The 26,939-nt window shown below is 33.4% G+C and overlaps 1 protein-coding gene across 1 annotated transcript in view; it reads left to right on the top strand.

Annotated features, from left to right (window-relative positions):
* Smp_194370 (putative vacuolar membrane protein pep11) overlaps positions 1 to 26,626 on the top strand; it is a gene marked incomplete at its 5' end in the record, with an annotated part of 41,874 nt that extends 15,248 nt beyond the window's left edge. The window contains 14 exons of the mRNA XM_018795040.1: positions 985 to 1,131; positions 3,183 to 3,371; positions 4,954 to 5,047; positions 9,681 to 9,769; positions 12,251 to 12,406; positions 13,463 to 13,551; positions 13,605 to 13,679; positions 14,786 to 14,874; positions 16,398 to 16,492; positions 16,825 to 16,946; positions 19,401 to 19,496; positions 20,637 to 20,696; positions 22,609 to 22,980; positions 25,838 to 26,626. Of these exons, the coding sequence (XP_018649393.1) occupies positions 985 to 1,131; positions 3,183 to 3,371; positions 4,954 to 5,047; positions 9,681 to 9,769; positions 12,251 to 12,406; positions 13,463 to 13,551; positions 13,605 to 13,679; positions 14,786 to 14,874; positions 16,398 to 16,492; positions 16,825 to 16,946; positions 19,401 to 19,496; positions 20,637 to 20,696; positions 22,609 to 22,980; positions 25,838 to 26,237 (2,073 nt within the window). The 3' untranslated portion in view covers positions 26,238 to 26,626. The remainder of the gene's footprint in view (positions 1 to 984; positions 1,132 to 3,182; positions 3,372 to 4,953; positions 5,048 to 9,680; positions 9,770 to 12,250; positions 12,407 to 13,462; positions 13,552 to 13,604; positions 13,680 to 14,785; positions 14,875 to 16,397; positions 16,493 to 16,824; positions 16,947 to 19,400; positions 19,497 to 20,636; positions 20,697 to 22,608; positions 22,981 to 25,837) is intronic.
* Positions 26,627 to 26,939: the final 313 nt, after the last annotated feature.

Here is a 26,939-nt window from a genome sequence, read left to right as displayed (position 1 = left end):
AATCACACATAATTTTACATAGTGGATTAAATGTCTAAATTACAGCAAGCAGACAAATTATACAATTGTTGAATGGGCTCATTACATACGACTAAGTTATTTGTTTACTATATATTGGAGTCAGTTGTAAAGGAAATTAAGTTCTGCGTTATATTACAACGACGAGTTGAAGTTAACAAGATGAATAGTAAGGGAGTAGAAATATTGTTGTAGCATTGATAACACGAAAGAACAGAAGTTGAGAATATATTTCCAAAATAAAAAATAAAGACATGTGTATGAAGTAATACTGGCCTTCTTGATCTAGAGCGAGATGAAGATTGTATGTATCTGCGTCATTGTGACTGTTTCTGAGTCACTTCACACAAAACCTCTAACCGTTAATTGCGATTATCTCATCATTGCTAACCGGGTATCTTGCATTTTCGATCAATTCTCAAACCAATATTTCTCATTCCATGGACTGATGCTGGGTTTTGGTTCATTCATCGCTAGTTGAATTAAACACTAAGTAATAATATCCTTTGATTTTTAACTACCTGGTGCCTCGTTTAGATCCAATTCGCTTACTTCATTCTAGATGATCCAGTCTCATTGTTCGTCGTGATGACACATCTAGTTAATAAGCTCTTTTATCGTTACTGCATTATATTAGTTATTTTTTGGAATTACCTAAATAATGTGATGGCTTAATTTCTGTGATCCCACTGATACAAGTTTTAACATAGCTTTTTTTATCATTAATTTTTCACTATTCAAAAACAGGAAATATTTGAACGAACAGTCGTTTTCAATGACTTCATCATCAGACTCTGTAGTCATAAGTCCATAATTCTTGTAATTTTTACGTAGGCCAAAACAAACCATGCATTAATGAACTTGAAAATATTATATGTTAAAAATGGTTAACTTTTACATCTGTTACGACACAAATGCTTCAAAATTATGTTGTTTGTAAATTCTTTGAACTTTGTTTTTTAATAGTTTCTTGAAGGTAGTCACATTATTCAGTTAACTACCTACTTAGAAGCATTAAAAGAACGAAACTTGTCAACAAGTGATCATTTAATTTTACTCCTTAACTGTTATTGTCGATTGCAAGATGTAGATAAGATAGAACAATTTGTTAAAGTAAGTTAAAGTGCTTTTGAATTGCGTTTTTCATTTTCTGATACAAAGTTTTTTCGTAACAAACTGTATATAATAGAAAATGAGATTCGGTAGTTTCAAAACTAAACCTCTCACTACCAGCGTATTGAACGAAAACAAAAGCGGGGACAGTCGAATGCATTTGAATACAAAATTACAGAACATCTTAGTGAAATCATACAGCAAATACTTCATTTGCAAAGTACCAATCATTCTTTGTCCTCGTTCTTTTTTCTTTGATCTTTTTAACCTTCTGCCTTCAGGGATTTCACTTCTGATTAATGATATATACTACTTATATCTGTCAATGTTAGTAGCACGCACCACACTAGTACGTAGGTTTGTAGTGAATGAGAACACCGGTGAGGACAACCGATTATGTATTTAGCACAACTTACAAAGTTGCTTGATAAAATACAAAAACTATACTCTGATACTCTATGTGCAAAATGTTCATCAATTGTCTCAGGCTTCATTGTTCCTGGATTTCCACACCAATTGCTTTCTATTTCTCTTTTCGATCTTCTCAATCTTCTGCTGCCAGACATTCTATTCCTCACTCACGATATATACTACTTATGTCGATATAATTAGCCCACACCACAGGTTTAATAAAATATTTTACAGGTTTTAGTAAAGCTGAATCTTGCCACCTTTCATCGTCATGACCAAGCTATTCGTTCGAGAAAACAAATCTAATCACTGGTCACTTATGCACTGAACAATTTTAATACGTACGTTTTATTCAGTGACTGTTCCACGAAAATTCATTTTTACAAAAATATATCAAAGAGACTAATAGTTTGTTTTTTTAATGAGCATGAATTTCGACACTTTCACCACTTGGAAATGTAGAATTCGTATTTTTACAGCAATTATCACTAGTAGAACGATCTTGTGCATTCAGTTCAGGAACGGGAATGATATTAATATTGAACTAGAGATTTTGTAAGACACTTATTTTTAAAGCAGTTGGCACCTTTTTTAAATTTCGACAGGGCAGTGAGAAGACGGAGTTGATCTCAAAAATGTGATGTATTTGCACCATACATTTCGAACAGTCTGGTCACAAATATATTTGTCAGGGTATTTTATATGAAGATTAATAAAGGTCAAATAAATGAAAGTTCAAGTAAACAAGGTAATAAAGGGGAAAGTATAGGAAATTGTCGTATTACCCTAGGCCATAAGTTGACGTAAGGATTACCAGGGTAACTTCAAGATTACGACAAATTGTTTTTGTACACATATAAGGGGGTTTTAAATTTGCGAATAGCCAGGACTTCAGTAAGCCTGAGAATTTGTCCTTGACAATTATTTTTATGTCTCTACAAAAACATTGTAATCGGCATTGAAATATCGTTTATCTGCTATCCCTTGTAAATAGAAATCACCTTATAGTAAATAACGATGCGACATTTTGCCTCCAAGGTAGGATCTATAAACAAGTGAAGTTAAGCTCATATTAGTGGATATTAACGATGTGTATATTTGAATGGTAAACCTTTGGGAATTCTACAAGTTAATATTTTACAATATTACCCCGGTTATCTGCAACTAATGAATCCCGAAGCTTAACTTTGTAAATTCAAATACCTTAATAGTCTCTGAATTTAAGAATAGCCAGTTATACTTTTGGAATATATTTATGATAAGTGAATATGACCTGGTTAGTATCTTTGTCAGTAATTTAACCTCCATCCAGTATAAACGATAGCCGAAAATGTTTTATTGCGTTATGATAAGACTGGACTAAGGGGTTTAAAGAATAAATGGAACAGAATAGTAAAAGCATATTGTTGCTTATCGTTCCAGAACGACATGTTTGAGACCATAATATCTTTGTTTTCTGTTACATTATTAAGTCCATCCAAGAAGCTTACACTTAACTCTACATCTCAGGTCATCAGTGTATTTACTAGTTGTTATTATTGATGGTCCAGTTTTTTTTCTAATCTAAATTCACTCCTTTTAATCCATTACGTTAATGTAATTTAGTTCCATGTACTATTTTCTTTCAAAATTAAATATAGGCTCCTATAAATTCGATGTTAGACATAACATCAGCTTTGCATGTTTTAAAGCAATCAAAATATATTGATGCCGCTGTTAAACTGGCTGGAAATACTGACCGATACATAGACTCTATAGGTCTTTTAATAGAAGACTTAAGTGATGGCAAATCAGCACTTAAAATGATCAATAAATTGAATTTCGATGAAGTAAGTTATATGGTAAATATGTTCATTACTTTTTTATTGGTTTGCATTGTGTGTTTTGTCTCATAGGTGGTTTTCGGTACATACTGACATGAATTGGTGTTCCACTGAAATCCAGAGGGCATGAAACAATTGTTTCATTTTTGTATGCGATTTTTCTGCAGTACACACATAAATCTTTTAGGGACCAGACCTGAGGACCCTAATGGTCTCGCCATGAGAGTTTATTCTTATGACTGTGGATTTGAAATTCAGTGGTTCATATTTCCGATTTTAGTAAGTTACCAGTATAGTGTCAAAGACCATCTACCTCCATTGGTGACCACTGTCTCACTCTCTACATGGCTAAATTCGACCATTGATGGCTTCTCACAAGAATTTGGGAGGACTCATCTCAAACCAGATCACTACCGAGCAAATGATTATATCATTGTTGAGAGGTTTCGTAAAAGCTTACCAATGGAACCTCATGATTGTCTCACAAAATCGTTCATTGATTGAAACCGGAGATGTGCATCATTGGTTTTCAACTGGTCTAGGAGTAAGGCAACCTGATTGAGACCCGAAAGCCCTGGGTTCGACCCTTGACATAAGTGTACGTTCCCGACGTACAATAACAAAACTGCCGTCCAGTGTTCTCTGGAATTCAGTTGTAGTTCAGTTGATGTTAACTAGTCATGAAAATCACCTACAAATCAAATGGATCTCCACAAAAGGTTCTAACAGTTATTTTTATTCGCTCACTCGTTTGTTCTTTTTTGTAATAAAACTTATTCATAATTCGACCTCAAATAATGTACTTCCTTTGCAAGATCATTTGTTCGAATCTCGTTCAATAGACTCTGAATACTTTGCTAGTATTCAATAAGATGTCATTGTTACAGAAAGTTTACTCCTATTACTTTCAAAATTATCTCATCTACATTTCCATTAAACTACCGAAATGTCTCTTATCAATAATTTCACAGATGGACTATACTTTATTGCATTACACGAAAATTAGATAATGGACAAATAAAACATTTATGCTGTAATAGTCCATCAGGAATATGTTTAAAGTAATATTCTCATCTTATGGAACCACTGGGTAGACTGTTTAAAGTGTAATCATATGATCTTCTTTATATGGGGTTATATATCTGAAGTCAATACCTACTTAGAAATGTGTTGGTTACCAAATGTGAAAGTAGATATTAAATTGGTTCATACAAGCCTCTCGTTTATTTCTGAAATAGCCGAATCATAGTATCTCCGCTAGTTATTTTCTGAGTGATTTTTTATCGACTACAAACGTGTTGTAGTAATGATGCTGTTGACAACCGAAATCACAAATGGCTCATAAACATATAGGAAAGCATACTTATAATCCGGTAAATTTTAAAAGTAACTGTCAAAGTATTTTTATACGTAAATGTTATTGAGAGTTTAAGTAACCACTGAGATCTTGACTTTAGTGTTTGGTTTGTTCAAGACATCAGAAAAAATTCATATGCCATCTCGTTGTTATACAATCATTAATCTTTAATTATACCAAAAATTATTATTTATATTTAAAGTTAATTTCTCATTATTTGTTTGTTTCCAGGCATTGAAATCTATCAGTGAATATGGACATCAGCTGATCACTCGTTGTCCTGAAGACACAATTAAGCTTTTGGACAAATTATGTGCTCACCCGGGTAGGATTTATATTTTCTTTTGCGTCTGAATACCAAGTTATTGTACTTTTTTTCTCTCTTGTTTTAATAACTATCCACTAGCATCTTTTGTTATTTTTGAGACATATATGTAAATATTCTCGTTGAAATTATGTAGCCGACTCAACCATTCAGCGTTTGATTGAACGTTTTCTACAATTTAAGTAACAGAAAATGATACCGTGGTTTATTTCGTTTTCTGTTTCACACTTTTCGCTACTAAATTAACAGTACATGTCTGTATTTTTCTTAAAAATACATTTTTTTCATTAAGATTTTAACTTACCATTTGATGGGAATCCACAAAATAATGCCTGAATGGTCTCATAATTAGACTTTTATGTCAAAAATCTACATTTTTCTTGTATGATTGATCTTATGCGTAATAAAGCTTTTCCAATCATTGCACTATTGACTACTGTCGAATTGACTATACAAAACGAGTCGCATAATGATAATTTATTGCCGATTGGACAAAATTATTGTAAGACTTCACATAAACATACATCCAATTCCTCACAGCAGCGTAGCAAAAAGTAACACCATAAAAATAGGAAAAGATACAAAAATATCAATTATAGGTGTAAAAATACATGAAAGATGTGTAATAATATATTGAGAGAAGTTAAATGTGAAATAGATCTGTTCAACTGCTACTTTTTTTAAGCCTTATCATTCAAATAATCGATTAGTTATTTATCGTTGTATACATTCAAAACATTTCGCTTACTTCGTAAATTACTAGTTACTTCCTAGGAATTTATAACTTATTACTAATTTTGTAATATTCATATTTTCGTAAGTGTTCTTTAGTTTTTGTCAATTACTTAGTGAACATGAACTTATGTTTCATGTTTATTGACCATTCAACACCAAAGTGGAATATGTCATGTTTAATAAGTTGGTTCGACTCCTAATTACTCAGCTTCTTAGTTAGATATGTTGCTGTGATGCTATTTCAAAGATCAACCTCTCGTAAGTTTAAATCGGTCATTAAGTCGTGACCAGATTACATCCTTTTTGTTTCTGAATCTCCACCCGGAATTCATTTTAGAATGCAAGCTTCTGACTACACAAGTAAACTTCTTCTTTAAAGTGAATGAGTTGTTGTAAACTTGCTGTAAACTTAATACAAGTCCATAATTCATACTAAAATGTCAAGAAACGTTGCATGTGTCATTTACATAAAGTAAGATGGGTATCTTCTACTTCACGCACATTCTAATTTTTTAAAAGTGTTATAATAATATAATACATTTTGAAAATGACTACAGGATGCCTGTCAGCTATCAAATGGTCGGATTTTAGATTACAGCAGCAATTCCTTTAGAATTTTGCTCCAACGATATAGAGCCGTACTTGTCATTCCAAAGTTTATGTTACCATTCAACACCTGCACTACAAGTGTACGTCGTTCCTGATATACTATCATAATTACTTCTTAGATTTTTTAAGTCGTATTTTTGTTGGAAAAGTGTAAAAAGAATAATTACGAATGTAGTACCTTTTGTCTTGTAAACGATTTGATTATTTACATACTGCTTTTATAGATATTCGTAGGGGACCCAATATTGAGTTGAATTTTTACGCATCTTCGTTCAATTAAAACCCATCTTTGTTTTTATTTTTTTTGAAATTTCATGTTTTCCATCTAACACTTACTTTACCCACTACAATCAATTTAATGGTTTCTTAACGTGTTCTTCTGCTTTTTTATCCCGTCACTTAAATGTTTTTTGTTTCTCTCCGCCAAACTCTAATAAATTATGCTGGTTATTCGATAATGTTGTTTGTAGTCAAACACCAATTTATTCACTACCCTATCAGTTTCTAATATCGCTTTCACAGTTTTCACTTCCCTTTCCTAAAAATTCCGTTAGTCAGTTCGAAAACTTAATTATATACGTTCTGTGCTAGATACAGTGCATAATCAAATTCATTTGTAAAATAAAGATTTCCTTATATATTCAGCTAATTCTTGGATTTTTATTTCCTGAGGAAAGATGGAATGTTATTTTATATCAAAATAATGATAAAAGAATGTGATCACGCATACTGACATCGTTGCGTGATCAATACTGGTGTTAAAAGAAGAGTACTAGGTACTACGTCATAATTCTTCATGGATTGAGGTGGTCGAGATATGTATTATATTTGCTCAACCAATGCCTGTCTTGATGGAGGGTTTGTTAGTGTAGGAGTAAACTAAAAAGAAGCTCGGGATGGCCATTTCAGGACGTATGATCATTCCTTAAGGTCATTCACTGTTGGATTGAGCCGGCTTGGCACTGCAGAGTGCTTGGTTGAGTCCTAATAATTATCACAACCATTCGTTGGAGATGATGGACTTAATTGCTTAGCACTAGTCTCATAGATGCATTTAATTTTGTTTCCCTTAAATCTTCAATTATAAAATTATCTCATACGTTTTATTCTGAAAATTTATTCTTTCCTCTCGAATCATACTTTTCATGCCTAGTGTTTTCTACTACTACTGATACTGTTACTAACTCTCCTACCCTGGGTTTTATCTTGATAAGTTCATCTCAATATGCTGATATGGTATGGCAACTTAAACTGATGAACCAGGGTTTTGCGTTTCTTATGAGTGACTGACTTATACAAGCAAAATATCCACATTCCAAAACTAATTAAATCATTAGACAGAAATTTCATTCTGTGTAATAATAATATTTGTGAAATAGATAAGTTTAAGCTATAAAAATGAACATCAATCAAATTACGACATCATATTATAAAAATGATTATTAACTAGTTGGGCTGGAAGTTGGCTAGGGTAAAAGGAGCGGCTGAACATATTTCTTTTGGATTCAAAGCTCCGGCTTTTTGATCCGAATAGCTATTGCTTCAGGTATCTGAAGGATTCTCAGTCTGACTGATTTAGGCAGATTGTTTTTAATACGATATATTATTGTGAATGATCGTTCCATGTTGGCTGTATGCCTCGTTTAAACTAAATGTTAACAGTTTCGACTATATCTTTGCTTAACCACTAGCCCGGAAATACAAATTCCGAGAACACCTGCCAATATAACTTGCTTCACAAGAGTAGTTGAATCAACAGATACAGAAATAGGTGTCTGGTCCAGGTAACTTACCTTTCAATCCCGGAGTGACCATTGGATGAGTAGAAAAGAATAATTGCAGTTTACCTGCATTATAAGTTCTTTATATTGCTCTGTGTAACTTGAGTATTAGCATTTCGCTGGTTGTATCGCCTCCAAGTTGTAGGCACACATACAGTGACTTTTTGCTCACAGTTAAGCCTTTCTTATACTCTTTTTTCTTGGCTAAATGTTTATTTATAAATAACTCAGAATATCCATTTTTCATGGTCGTACGCAGCGCCTTTGTTTCCTCTTCGACTGCATCTAGGGAACTTATGGTCTTTATTCTGTAATGAAGTGTCTTAATGAGGTTCATTTTATATTGTAGAGTAACAAAATTAATGAAATTTGTATAGCGGCCAGTCAAAGTAGTTTTCTTGTCTAATGTTCTTCTTGATGACCCATCTATACTACTTGTAAGTAGAACATTTAGAAAGGCTATTCTACTTCACTTTTCTTCTTCACATGTGAATTTTATGGACGGATGAACCTCATGAAATCGCTTGAGTGTTTCTATCGGGTCAGTACAGTCACTACAAAGGATGAACGTATCGTCCATATATCGGCAGTAAAAGGAAAACTCGTCAATCTGCTATGCTATTAGACTGTTTCTTAGTGTAGCGAGAAATACGTCAGCCAATATGGTGTCAGTTAGTGAGCCCATAGTGATACTACCTATTTGTCTGCATATTTCACCATTGAATTTGAAGTTTACGTTCATAGAATTTTTTATTAATAGTTCCTTAATGATGTCTGTAGAGATTGTAGTCTGTATTTCTTGTTCTCTAAGTTATTCACATATATATTCTGCAGTCTCCCTGAGCGTGACATTTGCAAACAATGATGTTACGTCTAATGACATCATCGTTTGTCCTTTAGTGTTTATGTTTTTGATCTTGTCCAGGAACTGGAATACATCCTTCACTAAGCATTCGTGGAGTGGTTTTAAATGGTTACTAACCTCTTTGCTATAGTGTGATAAGGGGAATTGTACATGTCGTGAATCGGTCTCAATGAGATATCCAGTTCGTGCACTTTCGGTAGTCTGCAGAACATTAGTAAATGGGTACATATCGGCGCAATTTTTTCATATATGTTTGGTAGGATTACCCATTGGTCTCTAGGATTTTTGAAAGATCTAATCAGTCCATCCTCTACCTTAATACTGACGTTTATTGGTCATTCAGTTTCTGGAATTTTAGATGATCAATCAAGATGTTATCTTTCCTGTCAACATATTCTTTTTTGTTAAGTAGGACAGTATTTTCCTCTGCATTTTCCTTAAACCTGAACACTTTTTCGATTATTAATTTTAATATCTAATTATAGAACCTGAAAACAGTTTATTGAAAAGAATATCCTTCGTTCATATATGTGTTTTAGTATGATGGGGAGTTTTGAGCGATAGTCACCATTTATTTTGACTAAATTTATTCGCCATAATATTTTTACTTATGAACGATTGTTTCTTTGTTGTTTGGTTGTAGATGCTAGTCGAATCAATGTACAACACTTCTTGAAAGTGTTTGTCAATAATCCCAAAGGTTTAATGCAGTTTCTTGATCGTTACATCAATGTAAGTTTATTTGTTTTGCCTTTATTTCTTGTCGCTGTTAGTACAAAGCAGTCATTTTAAAAACATGCTTGTATGTCTTCTTAACAATCGCATTATTAAATAACTAGTTCCCTAACATAACATTTACCAAAGTTCCATATTTAAACAACTTAAATTATTTTTGTAACTTTCTTATGGCCATACAACGTGACATTAATCGATCAGTGACATACACTGAATATCAGCTTTTTGGTGGGACGACATCAATGTTCGCGTATGTTGGAACCACTGAGTGAATATTGGTAAATCTAGATTTTAAAGTATTTGGTAGAGATGATTGTAAATTGATTGGTATTACTGTTTACGTTAATCGATTCAGGTGGTTGTACTATGTATTTCGCTGCTTACCGACTGACTACCTAAATATGTTGCACTGGTCAGCCCACAGATAAATGTGTCCACTCGTTACCTTCCTTTTATTTTTTTACTTTTAATAGTATTTTCTTACTTCCCAATATTCTATTCTACCTGCTGTTTATAATATTTATTTATTACACTTAGTTTTCTTCGTTAATTTCGGTATTATTGTTTTCACTTCATATTGATCTGTGTTGTTTCTACTTGGATCTAAGCATAAATATATTCCAGGTCAGTCAGTCAGTCACAACGTAGAACTTCGTACGTACGTACATCAGTTCGGGTTGCCATACCACATTAGCACAGAGGTACAATTGTGGATTCAAATCCGATAGTGGTAGAGGTAGTAGTATAGCTGCAACAAACGGTCTCAATTATCTGTTCTTTGAGCCACGACACCGTAAGATCCAGTCACCTGTCTTTCCCTTTCGCTGAGTTTACCTACATGAGTATTAAAGTCACCAGCCACTATTACTATAACAGAGCGCCTAGCTTTTTGTAGAAGGTCGGAAAGCTTTCTGTAAAACTCATCTTTTACATCATCTGAGCTGCAGTCAGTGGGAGAGTAGGCACATATGACGAAGAGGCAACGACGAGTGTCCCTATCTTCCCGAGTCCTTACTGTTCCGTTTAGTCGGACAGCTCATAGACGACTGTCTACTGGGATCCAGTCTAAAAGAGCTAGTTCTACTCTAGGACTCAATGGTATACCAGCGAGGCCATGGGAAGCAGCATCAGGGCTTCCAGATACACGAAGTGTGAATCGAGTTGGCCCTTTATTATGACATGGTGAGGTCAAATGAATGACGCTACTTGGATTTTTATGCGCGTTTTAGAGACGCAGCACACATCGATGGTGCGAGATTCTAAAGTCCTAGCTAAGGAAGCCTGTTGTCCTATTCGGGATGATGTTCGAACGTTAAAAGTTCCTACATGTAGTTTAGAGCGTGGTTTTAGGAGACCGGGAATGACGTTCCGCGTACTCGAATCGTTTGCCTTAGCGGTGTGAGGTGATAAAGGGACGTGAGAAGGGTTGGTCTTGGAGATGAGAGAGTTGTTAGGTGGTGTAGGAAGGATTTGAATGTGACCAACTTGGTCTCGTGTGTTGTTACGTGTATGAGGGCTAATATCACTTCCCAGCTGCCCACACCGTGGAAGGGTATTTCTTGAGGGACCTGAAAAAGAAGTTGGATTAATGTTGGTCTTAACGACCTGGGAGCGTAACCGCAGAGTCCATGGGACAACTGCTTGTGGCCGGTCACGCACGGCCTTTTTGTGGGGGATTTTCGACCTGTTAGCTCCGTTCTTCAAAGGGCCTCACCACCAGAGGCGGAAATCCGAGGGATAAGGCGAGGTGTACATTTTTAGGGTCGACCTTTTCTAACCCTACCCTTCCTTGTAAGAAGGCAGAATCGCTGCAGATGCTGGTTGTCCGAGGGAAACACCTTACTGCTGTTACACCGCTCTACAGTCAGCAGTACGAATTCGCCCTCAAGCCTTGAGTTGCTGCTCTTAGTCTTACCGTTCTCCAATCGACCTGTCTGGCATGGTAGGACCTATAGGAGCATATGTTCCAGCCAATATAGCTCGTTTGGGTCATCGCGTTAGGCAAGCTCGACCACCACGTCAAGGTAGCAGCTACAGTCCTACGTTGTTTATCACCGACTATAACAAATTTATCTAAATTACATGTCATTTGTGAAGTTTAAACTTATTCACCCCACAAACGACAAACAAGATACGGAAGATCAGAGGCAAAATGATGCAATAATGTTTATTACTGTCGAATATGTTGTTGTTGCAATTCACATGAATCTATTAAATACCATTCAGCTGGTCTATGATACTCTCGTTCAACCACTCACCAAACACTTATGGATTCTATAGAATAGGTGGATTACTATTAGTAATAGAATCTTGGGCGCGTGTTTCTTCCTATTTGGGACTCGTCATATGAATGTACCCTATTATTAATGATATAAAAACCTATAGATTTTGTATTTTCCTCGCGGTTTAATTGTTTTGTTATTTTTCATGTGTTCTATGCTACATTGTTATGTCTCTCTTTCTTCGCTTAAATTCAAGACGGCTTCACCTTCTAAATTGGTTACAGGAGTTGTGGATACATTTTTAGAATTATTACTATATGAAGCGAATCGATTAGAAGCTGATAAGTCAGTGACCAATGAAGAGTCAGTTCAACTATTCCAAATGGCGATGCAATTATTATCGAATAATGAAGTTAGTTTAAAGCAGCCATTTTTTCTAAATGATACCTTACCATCACGAAATATTTTTTTGTTAATTTTATCGTTTCATTTCGGTGAATAAGCTTGGAGAGTCTTGCTTGTAGCCATGTATAGCCTAAAAAGTTATAGAAGAAAGGATACATTAGTTGTATTACTTATTACTATGATTTAGATAGTTGTGTTCTGTCATAAACATTTTTCTGTTTCTTACTTGCAAAATCACTAAGTTATCATAATTCATAGACTGATTTTTGACTCCTATCCAATCTCCATGAGTAATTATAGCTTCTATCTATGTAAATTTGGTCTGGAATCTTTGTCTAATATGCTATTTGTTGGATGGGATAATTTTAATTGCTCCTAATCTGACTTATTTGATACGTTCAAATCTTATTGACGAGTCTTAGACAGGCGCAAAATGTTTGCCTTCTAAAAGGCTAACAGAGTAAAGAAATATTTCTTTTCAATTCATATTTCATCACAGCCCTCTCTCTAATATGCGAATTAGCAAAATACTTTGGTAACAAATAAATTAAGTAGTGGTTAGGTAAAAATAATGAAACGAATATCAACTTTATGTAAGCACAGAAAACTGGAAGAAATTCTGAAAAGTTGGAAGGAATCAAAATTAAGTTATGACCCACTTTGGTATGTTCTGTGTGGATGACTAGGATAGAGAGAAGGTTTGTACCAACTTCTTTTGAGCGTATTGGTTAAATTTTTAAATGTAGATTCTGCTAACTTCAACAATATGCAAACGAAAAACCTGTGAACCATATAGAAACTTTTATGGGATACGGCGGACAATTTTTAAAGCTTTATTCTTGTCAAGTTGTTGTTTCAATCAAGTGAATGAGAGTAGACTTCTTGATCATCATTAACTGTCCTTCGCCCAACCTGGCCAGATATGATGTTTAACCATACAACGACGAATTATTTCTTTTCGATTAGCCACTAGTTACCATTTTGTAGAATTTATATTGAATTGGATACTGTTTATGCATTACATTAGTTTTAAATTATGTATTTTTATAATCACCTAATGTAGCTGCATTACGATGAAAAGAAAGCTCTAGTTATTTGCCATCAGCGAAAATTTTACAAAGGTTGTATTTATTTATGGGAGAAACAAAAGTTGTAAGTTTTCTTAATTTGAGTACATGACAGTGTGCTCTAAACTTATAACTTAGATATGATCAAATCCTCCGATATTACATATCACAAGATATGAATAGAGAGATAATGAATGTATGTGAAGATTATGGGTACGTCGATAAACATATATATATATATATATATATATATATATATATATTGTTTCTTGCATTTTCTTGTGTTTAATATCGCTTCTTATTTCCCAATACTTGAGCAAATTTGGTGATTGCCCCTCCTAATTCATGTTACATAACATTTACCAAACTGATAGTGTAAAGTATTAATTTTAAATAAAAGTTGTAATCATAAGACTATTACAGCATGATATTAAATATTAGGTGGTAGTTTTCTCCTTACAAATAAAAAATATAATAAATCTTATTACCATTGCGTAGATAATTTAACACTTCTTAGTTATCTAACACTTAGTTGTTTAGACGTCAGGATACACAATTACGATAAACTCTTCATCTGGTCTCCCTTCGTTGTTATTTTGTGTAATGAATTCCGGTTTTTAAAATATTGAATGAATTTCCAGTCGTCAAGTCAATGAGTAGTATACTAATCGACCAATGGTATGCAATAGTGCTGTGACCGAATAATGGCTACCCAAGAGACCGTATTGTCCACCTAAGCCCTTAAATAATTTGAAATCAGATCACTCAATAGAAGGATAGGTTTTGCTGTATAAAGAAATAAAATACTTATTTACAAAATACAACATAATAAGGTGACGTAGGTGATCAAAAGAAATCAGTTTATAGTTCACTCTCCAACCAATTAAGGACTAGTTTTGAGGTCTAATTCTTGCTTGTAATATTATTCTGACTTTTCTTACAGGTTTAAATATGTAAAAGCATACGTTGTTTTAGAACTGAGTAATCGCTTACTGATTTGTTCTGTAACTAAGCCAAATTTACTAAATGTGTTTAGTAGTACCTCACTTTAGTGTAGTGTAATTTAAAAGTCTATTATCTAAACCGATTCGTTAACAAGTGATTTCATCCTCATGCTATACTAATTAACTAAAGCTTCAATTTCACAAAGCGAAATATTATGCTTCTTGTGTGTTATTAAAATGTTCTTTGGTTTTCTACCATAGATTAGTAGTTAACTCTTCTATTTTCATCGTCAGATAGCCAATGTCTTTAATTTAATGGTTATCTATTATTTGCTCTGTTGATAATTCACTTGTCTTTGCTTATTATTTATGTAGTAATCAAATGCCTAATTTATGGCTTACTGCTTTGATTAATTACGCACACAAACCCGAACATTCAGATATTCTTAAACGAGTCATAGATCGTAAGTCCTAATTTTATCTATTTATTTATTGAATAATAACTTTTTCAACTTCACTTTTATTACTTTGTATTTACTATACTTATAAATATGGTTTATTCGAATCCAGCTATTCATCTTTGTTGAGAACTGTATCAAGAACTATATGAACTGTACGGATCGTGGGTGCCCATTTCTGACGAGTCTCATACTAAGACAAAGCAGCTATCCAGTGCTTCCAAATTTTCAATGGTGTTCTAATGTAAATGGCTTCACGATCTCAATGAAACTATACAAAAGATCAGTTTTCATAGCTTTGTTAAAATGTTTGCGAGTGGTTAAATATAAATAAATTTCTTAGGAATGTTTAATAATGACTGTTAAAAACATTTTATCTTCTGAAACATGTTTATTCATATTAGAGACGCAAACTGTAAGGAAAACAATCTTATAATGAATAAGATGTGTCATTAAATCTTCAGGTATCATAAACTGTCAAATACCATCGAAGCTTTCTGGGAACGTACCTAAATCACTTTAGAATTAGTCTCCAGAGTAACTAATCAGTTAGATATCTCTGTGATTTTCACTAAAAAAATACTACTTTAAAACTTGCTTTACCTGTAGACTAGACTTTGGATAAAAAATAATTTTGAATTTTTTTACCTTCAAGCCCATGAGTAACTTTCTTAGCTCTTTATCAAGTTTGTTCGAGTGACATTAAAACGTTTTAAATCTTTATGTTAGACAAAAATGGACTAAACACACGTTCTAGTGTTCAATGGGAAATTAGAAGATATTTATTGATATCTTATAATTACGTATTTTAAAATTTTTTAATTACTAGTTGACGGCTAAGCAACTGAGATTAAATTCTTGAAGAAAAATAAGCAGTAAAGGTGATTCGCTATATATCGTAAATGGTCTTCTCACAATATTTTCCAATGATTAGTTCCCAACATAAAATAATTGATTAACCTCTATCAGATAAAGTTTTGACTTTAATTAGTCTATTGATATATGAATATTTTCAATATGATGATTTGTGGAGATTGTAGTATTTTCCCAGTCGACCAGTGGAGACGAATACGTGTCGGATGTGAGATAGTTATCCACCTCAGGCAATGGATGAAAGGTTGTGCAAGATCATGGGTCGATTGGAGTTAGGCATTAACACCGTTGGATCCCGGCTCAGTGGTCTACAAGTTAAGAGTTCGCGCGCAAGACCAGAGGTCCTGGGTTTGAGTCCTGTATGCGGGGTCGTGGATGCGTACTTCTAGGGAGTTCCATACTAGGACGAAACGGCTGTCCAATGCTTCCAAATTTTCAATAGTGGTCTAGCTTAGATCGACTCATGAACCAAAATATGAATATTTCTCATAATAAATTTTGTTAAGTGTGTGTAGATACTCATTGGCAATACTTTTATTTATAATACTAATCACTCAATCTATTCATTGACTGTAAACTTCTTAGTTGTCTATCTTTGACTGATTGCTGTGTATCACTTCACACTTTACGTTCTATTCTTTTGAAAACATATACAGAAGTGGACTGTTTAAATCTGGCGACACCACTTGTTGTCCTACAGTTATTGTGTGATAGTGATCCTGAACATTGTTGTAATGTTGGAACGATACGTGTAAGTTATAAGCACCTTTAAAATCATTATCTGTTTTCATTTTGTGTATATATAGATATATAACACATTCTAAGAGTGCTATCTTAAGTCAGGGTTTCTCCTCTTCGAGTATCCATCCATTAGCATTTCAGTAATCATTTGTGATTTCCACTACAGCTAGAACTAAGTATTCATTACTTCTGATTTCACAATGTTGTACATAAGGCTACGAATAATGAATCTATGTATATTTCATAAATGGATCTTCACTTTTTGTACTTACCAGATATGTATATCAACTTACTTTCTCAAATTATTTTCTGATCTCTTACGATGCTTATCCCGTTTCATAGGATTATCTTTTACGCCACTTAGAAGGTGGTAGTAATCGGATTAACAGTATGAAAAATGAAGTGGATCGTCTTCGTAAGGAAACAATGCATAATCGTGAAATAGTACGTAAATTAAACAATCAGTAAGTTTGCAGGTATCATTACCAAGTTTTGTTTTGATAACTTTGAATAAATTGAGCATTGGGTAGATTGTTATAAATAAATAATATATTTGTAATATCCCAATGAGTAGAAAAATTAGATTTTCTGATGTTTCGTGACGTTCAGTTGTACTATTTAAACTTGGATTATTGTTAATTTGGTTATTTATTCTCTGAAGAAGTGGCTTACACTGAGCCACGAAACGTGAAAAAATCTAATTTTTCTACTCATTGGGATATTCCAAATATATTAGTTATTCATAATCACTAAATGTGTCTTGTATTCGTCAAATTTTCATGATTATTAATTGAAATCATGAACCTGTCAATGTGATACCACAATTGAAAACCCGAAAGTATTGGGTGGCTGTTTTGTTCTGCTATGGAAATCCTCGGCAGTGCGCATCCACGGGATTCGAACCCAGGGTTTTCGGTTTCGCGCGCGAACTCTTAACCTCCAGACCACTGAACCGGCATCCAATGGTATCAATGTTTAACTTCAACCAGTGATTATAACGTTGCGACTCCGCTGTATTAATGCATGACTATTTGATTGATTATGAGTTTGAACATATTTTAATTTTTCTTCACCCTCTTCAATCAGTCAGCTAGAACCAGGCACATATTTTCATCGGTCCAAGTTGACACACTTCATTAGCACAACAAAATGATCACCAAATTTCATAGAAGCACTTACTTCAGTGGTGTTAATATATGAAAGGTAGATTTCATATAAGGATATGATACAGGAAGAAAGAATTAGTTCGTAGAAATAAAGTAATTTTAATCTCACGGTTTAAGGGAAGACAGAGAGTGAATACACCTACACCATTGTGATCGATTTTGAGACATGTCACCCAGAGTGTGCAACCATTGGTTACGATGGTCGCATGGACCCCAACCGAGTAGTTTGCATCTACCAACACTGCTCGGATGAGAAGTTAATGAGTTTATGGTCTGATGCTGCTTTTCCGTTCGGCCGCCTCGTAGTACTACCATAATTTTGTTTCAAATACATGTTACAGAGTTAACCCAGGAAGCTGCACCTGGTTACTGCTTTTCAGCAGAGGTTATTCATTCAGATCACTTCCATGTATGTGACATTATAGTCAAGATCTTATACTTATTGTTTAACGGTTTTGTTATCTAAAAATTTGAAAATGGACCAGAAAAAACACCATGAATGCAAAGTAGTTTATCTAAATTTCTAAAACTATGTCATTCATTCTAAATAAATTCTTTTTTAACCAACTCATTATTATTCTGTTCCTAATGTGTAAGTGTAGGTTACATTTTCATCGGTACTGAGCGTCAATAACCCCACTTATTTTAAAATTGTCGTTAGTTCTCTTAGGTGGGCACCTGGTGGAGTCTTGACTGGGGCACAAAATCCTCACTCAACTTACGAATATGCATGCGCATAGGGATGAAGTCCATCTTCGTACAAAAATGCGAGTCTACCTCAAAGCAGTTCTCCTTGTTTTATCCTATGCCTGTAAAACGTGGCATATTATAGTGGAAGAATTGCTTAGATTGCAGATTTTCGGTCAGAGGTATATTCGAAGCATTGCTCACTTATTGTGAAACGCTTTAATGAGCATTATTTGTACCCAATGTTCTCGCAGCTGAGTAATTCCGTTTACCTAGATGGTTTTATTATTATTATTATTATTATTATTATTATTGGAATTGTTTCAGTTAGTGAGTGTAAAAATGTATGACAATGATAACTTTACTTATGCAAAATAATATTTGTTTTTCTTCCGTTCATCAAATGTGAAGACATCCTACTATAATAAATTCATTTGTATAATACGAATAAATTATAACTAATGTCACAGACAAGAAACAGTCAGTCATAAGCAATACATAACGTAATACATATGTTCTTATTTTCAAATTGCTACGTCACATAATCACAGTTGGATAAAGTTATCAACACAAATTTCGGAGTGGTAGAAGTAGTAACTGTATTTGTGGTAATGGAAAAGGTTAAACATATACAATAGGACTCGGTAAGCGTGAATTTGAGGATTGAAAGGTATAAAATAATTTTAGAACTCAAGGTTTAAGGGAAAATAAAGAGTGATTGCACCTCTCCTTAGCCAACTCACCTAACAATAATCGCTCTGACATCCGCCAAGTAGTTTGTACCCACAAAGATCATTCAATTCAATTGTCACTAATTTCATGGACTGGTATCATGTTTTGGTTTAGCCGCTCCCAACTTTCTTCCAACCTAAACCAGTAAACAGTGTTTTTCGGTGGCAGTGATTAGGCAATTAACGACTTGTCGCTTTTGTAAAGATTTCATCTGTAGAATAATTGTGGTATTTCCATGATAAGATTTTCATTTCTCTCCAAAAGAATATTGCTGAATATTGTTTTTCATCTCTTTTCCTACCACTAATTGGTTTATGTGTTCTCGCGTTCTAGAGTGAAAATATTTCAACAACAAAAATGTCAGCTGTGTCATCAAAGTCTGGACCCTCCATCAATTCATTTTCTATGTGATCATTCTTATCATAGGATGTATGTGAAATGTTTGAATTTTACTATTTCCTTGTATAACCTGTGTTCTATCGAAAAGTGATAAAATTGTTTCATTAATCATCAATAAACTTCAATAATTGTGAAGAGATTAACAAACATGGTATTAGTTATTACTTAATCTTCGATCAATATGAAAATATCAGTACTATTGGTATTTTTTTCATATTTAAATCTTCACCATTATACTTGGTATCTACAACGTTAAACTTGGAAAAGGCTGTAATAAAACTAACTATTTACAGATTTGACAACAGTTCTTATAATTTTGTATAGATATTCATTATTTGACTATGAAAATTTAGTTTTTATCACGATTGCTAGAAAGATAACTGCTATGATATTGTATTGTCGAAATTGATAGACTGTTATATTATTGAAGTATTTGCTAACCTCTTGTCGAATTTTTCCTAATGTAAAATAGAACCTTGGTATATAAAGATTAATTGGTATTTTCCACAGATAACGTTCATCCACGCTTTTCTTGTTAGATTGTTCTACATCTTGTTGGTGAGTTAGAAATGTAAGAATCTAAGTCTCTCAAGAATCACATATGTATAAATTGTATTCGATATATGGAAGTAAATGAAAACCGAGTCGTGGTAATTTGTTTAGTAGATTGTCTTGGTTAAGTTTTACGATTGAGACTTTTTTTAATATGAATAGAATCTAGTGTGAACTCGATAAATCGGGTAACCTATACACAGTATTTTGAAAACACATCCCCAAAGTGTGATAGAATACAGAGAAAAATTAGAAATTCAAAAGAAGATTAGTATTCAAGAACTCAACTTTGTTAATGAAATAATAACAATTAGCAAACTAATAGTAAAAGCAATCGGTCGAATAGCAACCAAGGTCATTGTGGATATATGAAATAGAAAAAAAAATATTATCGTGGTTATACTTACAAGCAAGAACTATTATTTATGATCAAAAAGACTAGATACCCTGAGTTCATTCATTCAGCAGGATTCAATAAAACAAATGTAGAAATTCATAAAATACTGGATGTTTATCACACTGTTTCGTAGTTTACTAAACAGTTTTCATACTAGTGGTAAAACATCAGTATAACTTTGTATGTATTTTTCTTCCTACTTATAAACTATTGATTAATAGATGCTTTGACAACTATGCTTATGGTGATCAACAATGCCCTCAATGTGCACCTCAAAATAAGTAAGTTCTTTTGTAGTTGTGGTGATCAACTTTTTTCATCATATGTTTGTATTAGTTGCTGTGTACTGGCGTTTATTTTATCGACAGTACTATCATTTTTAAATGGACTGTTCACATAACTCATCGCCGAGTATTTTCTTTAAGAAAAAAATTCGCTGAAATTGGTTTAATTCTATGTTGCTGATCATCAGTTTCAGCTTATTTACGAATATATTCAATATTACTAGCATACAATAGATGTGGTTTACGCTTTGTGTTCAAGGCTGTATGTTGCTGATATCTGTTTATCGCTCAATTGTAGTTACGTTTTTTACAATATGTATCACAGCTTCAACTTTTCAATATAGTTTCCTTCGTAAACTTTCCATTCAGGAGATAAAAATAGATAAGCGGTTGTTTTCATATTTTGAATTCTTTCTAATATTCTATGGTTGTTAGTCTCCGTTTATGGTGTTTCTGGTTTTCACGAAGTAATTCATTCTACATTTCATCGAATGGATCCTGTAAATGAAAACGGTCGATAACAGATATCTCGTTAACATTTTAGCTACCATTTTCAGTTTGACTTGATATATCCTATGATAATCCAAACTAAAATCCTATCACCTTTGCTTTTGCGTCTTAAGCTTCAAATATCTTTCAGAATTCCAACTGTTTTTCTGCATTAATTTGTGGTTTCACAATCTGTTGAAGTTATCAGGGTGGATTCATCTACAGTGTTCAAAAACATACTCTCAAGCAAGTAAAGTGGTTGTTTTATCCTCCTATCACTCTGGTATATCTAGTTAGATTTGTAATATCAATGTTACTGTTAAAGGTGTATAACTACTTCTCATACTATACAAAACTGTTTTCTCGTAATATGCTGTTAAGAAAATTAGTTGCTTCAATCAGTGTAGATTGTTTAATTGATGTTCCACAACTATGTATATTGTTCATTTTATTAATATTAATAATGCAATTATGATATTTTTAATTACTATAGTTCATATTTATTTCACTTATTTTGACCAACTGTCTAAAACTTGATTAGATAGAATTCATAATGTACAGTCGAAATAAGTAGTTAGGACATCGTTTATGGAGTCAGTAAATCTCAGATAAGGAACGAAAATGAACAAAAAGAATGTGCAACTGACGAGAGAAAGTCATATGTCCCGCAACTAAGTGTTGGAAATCGACGTCGCTAAGTCAGCCTAAAAATGACAACAGTAACTTTTTGAATGCCCGGATTCGGTGTAAGCTGTTTGATAACGGCGGCTACAGGATAACGTAACAAATTCAGAGTCATTTATTTGTAAGTTATTCTGAAGGATTTTGAAATATCGATGTTGGACCTACTATTCTGTAGATGGCAAGCAATCACATAGTTGAAAATTTAACCCTCTCAACGAGCGATTCGTTCTATATAATAAAACCAGTTTAGTGGATCTATATGTCCTTTTCAATGAATCCCTTTAGTTTGAAGTCAATCTTACGGGATATTTAATCACCTTAAAAGCCAAGTTACAGAAAATAGGGTTCTTTTTTTACTGCAGCACACACTTCATGTCTTAAAAGTTCTCTGCACGACAATGTTTATCTGCAAACATTTATCAGTAGGCGTGAAAATACAGGAACAAAGTTTATCTACTTGACGTGTACTCAGTGAATAACACTTTCATTACTACTCCTAATATATTTTATTTCACTTTCAAATCTAACAATTAACTGTCAATAAAATCAAGTTAGATTGTTTATTTTTTTTAGTAACTTAGTAATCACATTTTCCGACTGACAGTTTGCTCGACCTGTTCTTCATCTACTGAGACAGACTTTAAATCAAATGGTATGGATAACAAAAGTTCTGAATAATGAATTCTAGAGATCGCTTAATAATTAAAACTGTAATTTTTATCAATTCTTTGTTTAGGAAGTTATTGGCTGAAATCAATAATACCTTGCCAATTAATAAATCATTATCTGAAAATGTTAAAGAATCACCTGATCAATTGTTAATTCAACTGAAAACTGCATTACATCTGGCGAAAGAAATAAATCTTTCTAAAGAACTACCTCATAATAACATTCCCACTACAACTTTGGCGACCGATTTCAATTCATCATCAACTCATTCTCCACTTCTAAGTAAAGCGCTATCTAATGTTTTAGCTCAGAGTTCTGGACTGTTAACTAATCAAAGTAAATCAATCGGCAGTCAAAATCTAAAAGATATAAATCATGATGATGTCTTGTCTGTAGATAAGCAATCCATTGAATCATTGAAAGTTTCGACTTCTTATAAGTAAGTGAATTGACATATTTTTATAGGTACTTTTTTCATGTATTAGTCTATGGTAAAACAGAGGATTATTACAAAGTTATCGAAGATAGTCAAACTTGTTCAAATGGAAGTCAATCAAAATGAAGTGATATTTCATAATATAGTCAAGATTATCAAAAATTTCAAGTATTGAATACAATAATTTATGAATGGAAGGGTGTCATTTCAATGTCATTGAAGTTTTCAAGCATTGAATAAAAAATGGTTACATCATTTAGCATAGTAACGTAAGAGCTTACGTTATGTATTAGTTTTAGAAGTAATAAGAGGTAATAATCTACAAGACAGAAGTTAAGTATAACCATGTTCTTTATAAAATCAGCGAAGAACAAGGTAATACTTATCAATTATAACTTGTAAAATTCAAAGGGTTGGTCAGACAGGTTAGGCCATGGGAGAATAACGAATTGAACATGACTCTTCCATACACAGAGGCCAGGTTTAACATTGTGAGTTGCTTTTTATTTTATTTTATTTAAACACATAAATATTGGTACAAAGGGGCACCAGATATATATGCACCTCACAAATCTCATTTGATTTGTGTGACGGCTGTGATACTGCCCAGGTGCCCAGACTGAAGCAGGTGGTTTTCTTAGGGGGCCACACCCGGAGCCTTTGACCTGAAGGTCTAGTCCACAAGGCAGTGGAGCATCGTGAGGAGATGCAGTCCCATGGTAACCGGTGACCAACACTAAGTTCATACGCCATTCGTTCCTTCCGGATACTGGAGTCCATGTGCACCATTGGTTTGGAATCAGGGTTTTCCAACTCCCCTAGGTGAACTTTCCATGTCCACCAACCCGGTTAAAGCGCCGGACATTCGCTTTTCGTCCTCCCAATTTCGGATACAACACCCCCGCCACGAGAAGGCAGTGAGTAGGACTTCCCTGGCAGAAGCTATATATTCGCGTGGCCATGTGAGAGCATTTCGAGAGGGAGAGCGGACTCTTCCCACTCTCGGCCGTACCAGGGCATTTGGGGGCTTATAGCCTTAGCTGTGCACAAATTCCCCATCCAAACCTTTTCTCGACCAGTTCTTTTCAGTTTGTAGAGGATTTCAGATGACGATTCACTTGGTGTGACCCAAGTTGACCGTGTTTCCAAGGATTGAACTATTGATCGCTTTGCATTCTACTTCGGATACCCATGTAGGGTAGTGCTTGGATATTCGTTTACCAAGTGCATGCTTTACACATCCAATATAACCTGCTCCACAAGGGCTAGTAAACCGATAAATGAACATTAAGGTAGCCCAATGCAGCAGCTTATTTTTTACACTTTGTTGAATGAGTAACTTTCTGGTGAAAACAGTCAGGAGGAGCTCTGTTAAATAAAACGTCCTCGGGTATCCACATAGACCATTCTTTAATATTTCAGCTTCCGTTCCTCTCTTGAATCTAGTGTCCAAAAATCAAACTTCCTTGAGAACTATGGGAGTACTTTTGAATTGACATTTTGGTTTTAGATTACTGTCAATGTTATAACATTTTTATTCATTGAGAGGAAAACAATTATTAGAACTGATCGACAAAATTTGCTTACAGCTTTTAGACAATTCACAACATACATGGTTACATAATTTCCTATTTATAAATTATGCCGTTGTAGCATCCCTTTAAAAAATTTTCGTTTCTAGTCCGACCACTAGTTTTACACTAGTATTACAAAGTACTTAATGATCAGTAGATGTAGTCATAATCTGATAACTAAGTGAATTAATCTTGAAATTTCCCTCATTTATTAGATTCACTTTGCATTTTTCAAAGCAACTCTTCGAATAAATTTGTTATATATATTCTTCTCCTACAATATTACTATCGACTTCCAATGGATAATATTTAAAAAGTGTCATTGAATCCAACTAAATAACTATGTACATATTGAATGGTTTATGTTTCGATTCATATTTCTTATGAGAGGGCTAGCTACTTAGTTGTTTGTTTAGACTACAATTAGATGAAGCAGGATTTGAAAATACATCATAGTTAGTTGGAAAACAAGTGTTTTCAAGTCACTTTTACTAAGTCATCACTTTAAATACTAGAGATTAGCAAAAATGAAAACCTAACTTCTTACCACTCAGTATTTTTTATTCTGACTTCTACAAATTCAATTACATTAATCGTCAGCCACTAAATTTTAAATGTTACATATGCTACTGATATAAAAGATCCCTGTTTTATTTTAATCTTCCTTTTTCAAAGATCTACATTACATAACCGTATAGTAAAATAAATGAAGCTGCTGGATTCCGTGGACAGATGGACTTGTATGATTTGTAATATTTATATTTTCAGTCGAAGAATTCTTTGTGAACTTTATAGGATCATTCCTAACTTTGAGCATTTTTCAATAAACCTAGAGTTCATATTATTTCAGCAGACTATGAAAATGAAAAATATCGTGTACTTCTGGAAGACAGTTGACTAAACATGTGTTATTTTGTTTCGCAATGTATCATTCAGTCTTGTTAGTTGACTAGTTTTACTATTTCGACAGCTACTTTCTATCATGATATAAATCAATTAGGTCATGATACAATTCTTTTTTGAGATAAATATATCCATCTAACAAATCACTTAAGTTTACTCTTCTAAAGAAACGTGGGAATTTCCCAAAATTTCTCCAGAAATAATTTACTTTTTAATGGTAAAAACAAATATTAGTCCATAAAACTGAGTAGTGAACACATCATAATAGAACCGAAGTTATATTTTCAATACTCATTTTTGTTTTCTAAATAGTAATTCTCATCACAAAAAAGGAATGAACGTACTACCCTGCTAAAACGAATATTTGATTATTTTATTACTAGGTCTCCAACATTACCTGGAAACTTTTTGTCAAATCGGACTACTTTGACTTCGACAAATACTAAAACTCCTTATACTGCTAGTGATTATCACAGTTCTTCAACCAACCCTTTTGAATTGGAATCATCTATATCTGTTGGTTATTTCTCATCTACTAATCCAGCTCAATCTGATTTATCTGTACATAAACCATTAAATCCATTTGATGAGCCCAATGATTCTCTCAATTTTAATAATGATGATGATGATGGTAATGAAAACATAACATCTCATTCATTTAATCGTAAATCTGAACATCATGAGTCTCTAGATGTGGGTTTCAATGAATCTCTGATCGGTGAACAGCAACAACAACAAAATCTTTCCAAGCCACGATCGTCAAATCCTTTTGATTGGGATTAATACACGAGATTATGGCTTAATTTCTGCACTATCATTGTTTTGAAAAGAATTATAATTTCATCGGTTTAATTTTCTAAGTATATCTATTTCATTCACCTGTTTAACTTTTTTCATTTCTAACCATTAACATTACTGCTTATAATCATTCCTGTTTTCAATTTCCTTCAGTTCTTCTATGTGATTTTATCTTTTTTCATAATGTTTACTTTGTATTTCGTAATTTTCTGACGTTTCTCTGGTATTAAGCGTAACCATAGTTTTATTCCGGACTTCTCAATAGAAATGTTTAGATCCAACCACTAAGTTGTAAATTACTCCGGTAATATGAATTTCTAATCCTGTCATGAAAATATAGTTGCTTTCTTGATATTAAAATTCCATGATGATGCAAAGAGTTATTTAATTCTGTACTGCAAGTTTTCCCACAACTCATACCTTTTTAACTCTTAAATCGAACAATGGTTCAGCTGTGCTAGGGCGGGCTTTCAAAATTAAGCCTCAAAAGACTCACACAGTCAGGTCTCTGTAACTTAATTATCTTCCGAGTCTACAAAGTAAAATACATTTAATGCTTTTGATAATGACATCTTCAATTCATAGAATTTATCAAATAATTGTTCCGAAAGGGACATCTAACTGACCAACAAATGTTCGACGAGCTATTCCAAAACATGACCTGTGACAAATTTTTACAAAAGCATA

This window comes from Schistosoma mansoni, chromosome 1, assembly GCF_000237925.1.
Source record: "Schistosoma mansoni strain Puerto Rico chromosome 1, complete genome".
Lineage (NCBI taxonomy): Eukaryota > Metazoa > Platyhelminthes > Trematoda > Strigeidida > Schistosomatidae > Schistosoma > Schistosoma mansoni.
This window is presented reverse-complemented; position numbering and strand designations above follow the sequence as displayed.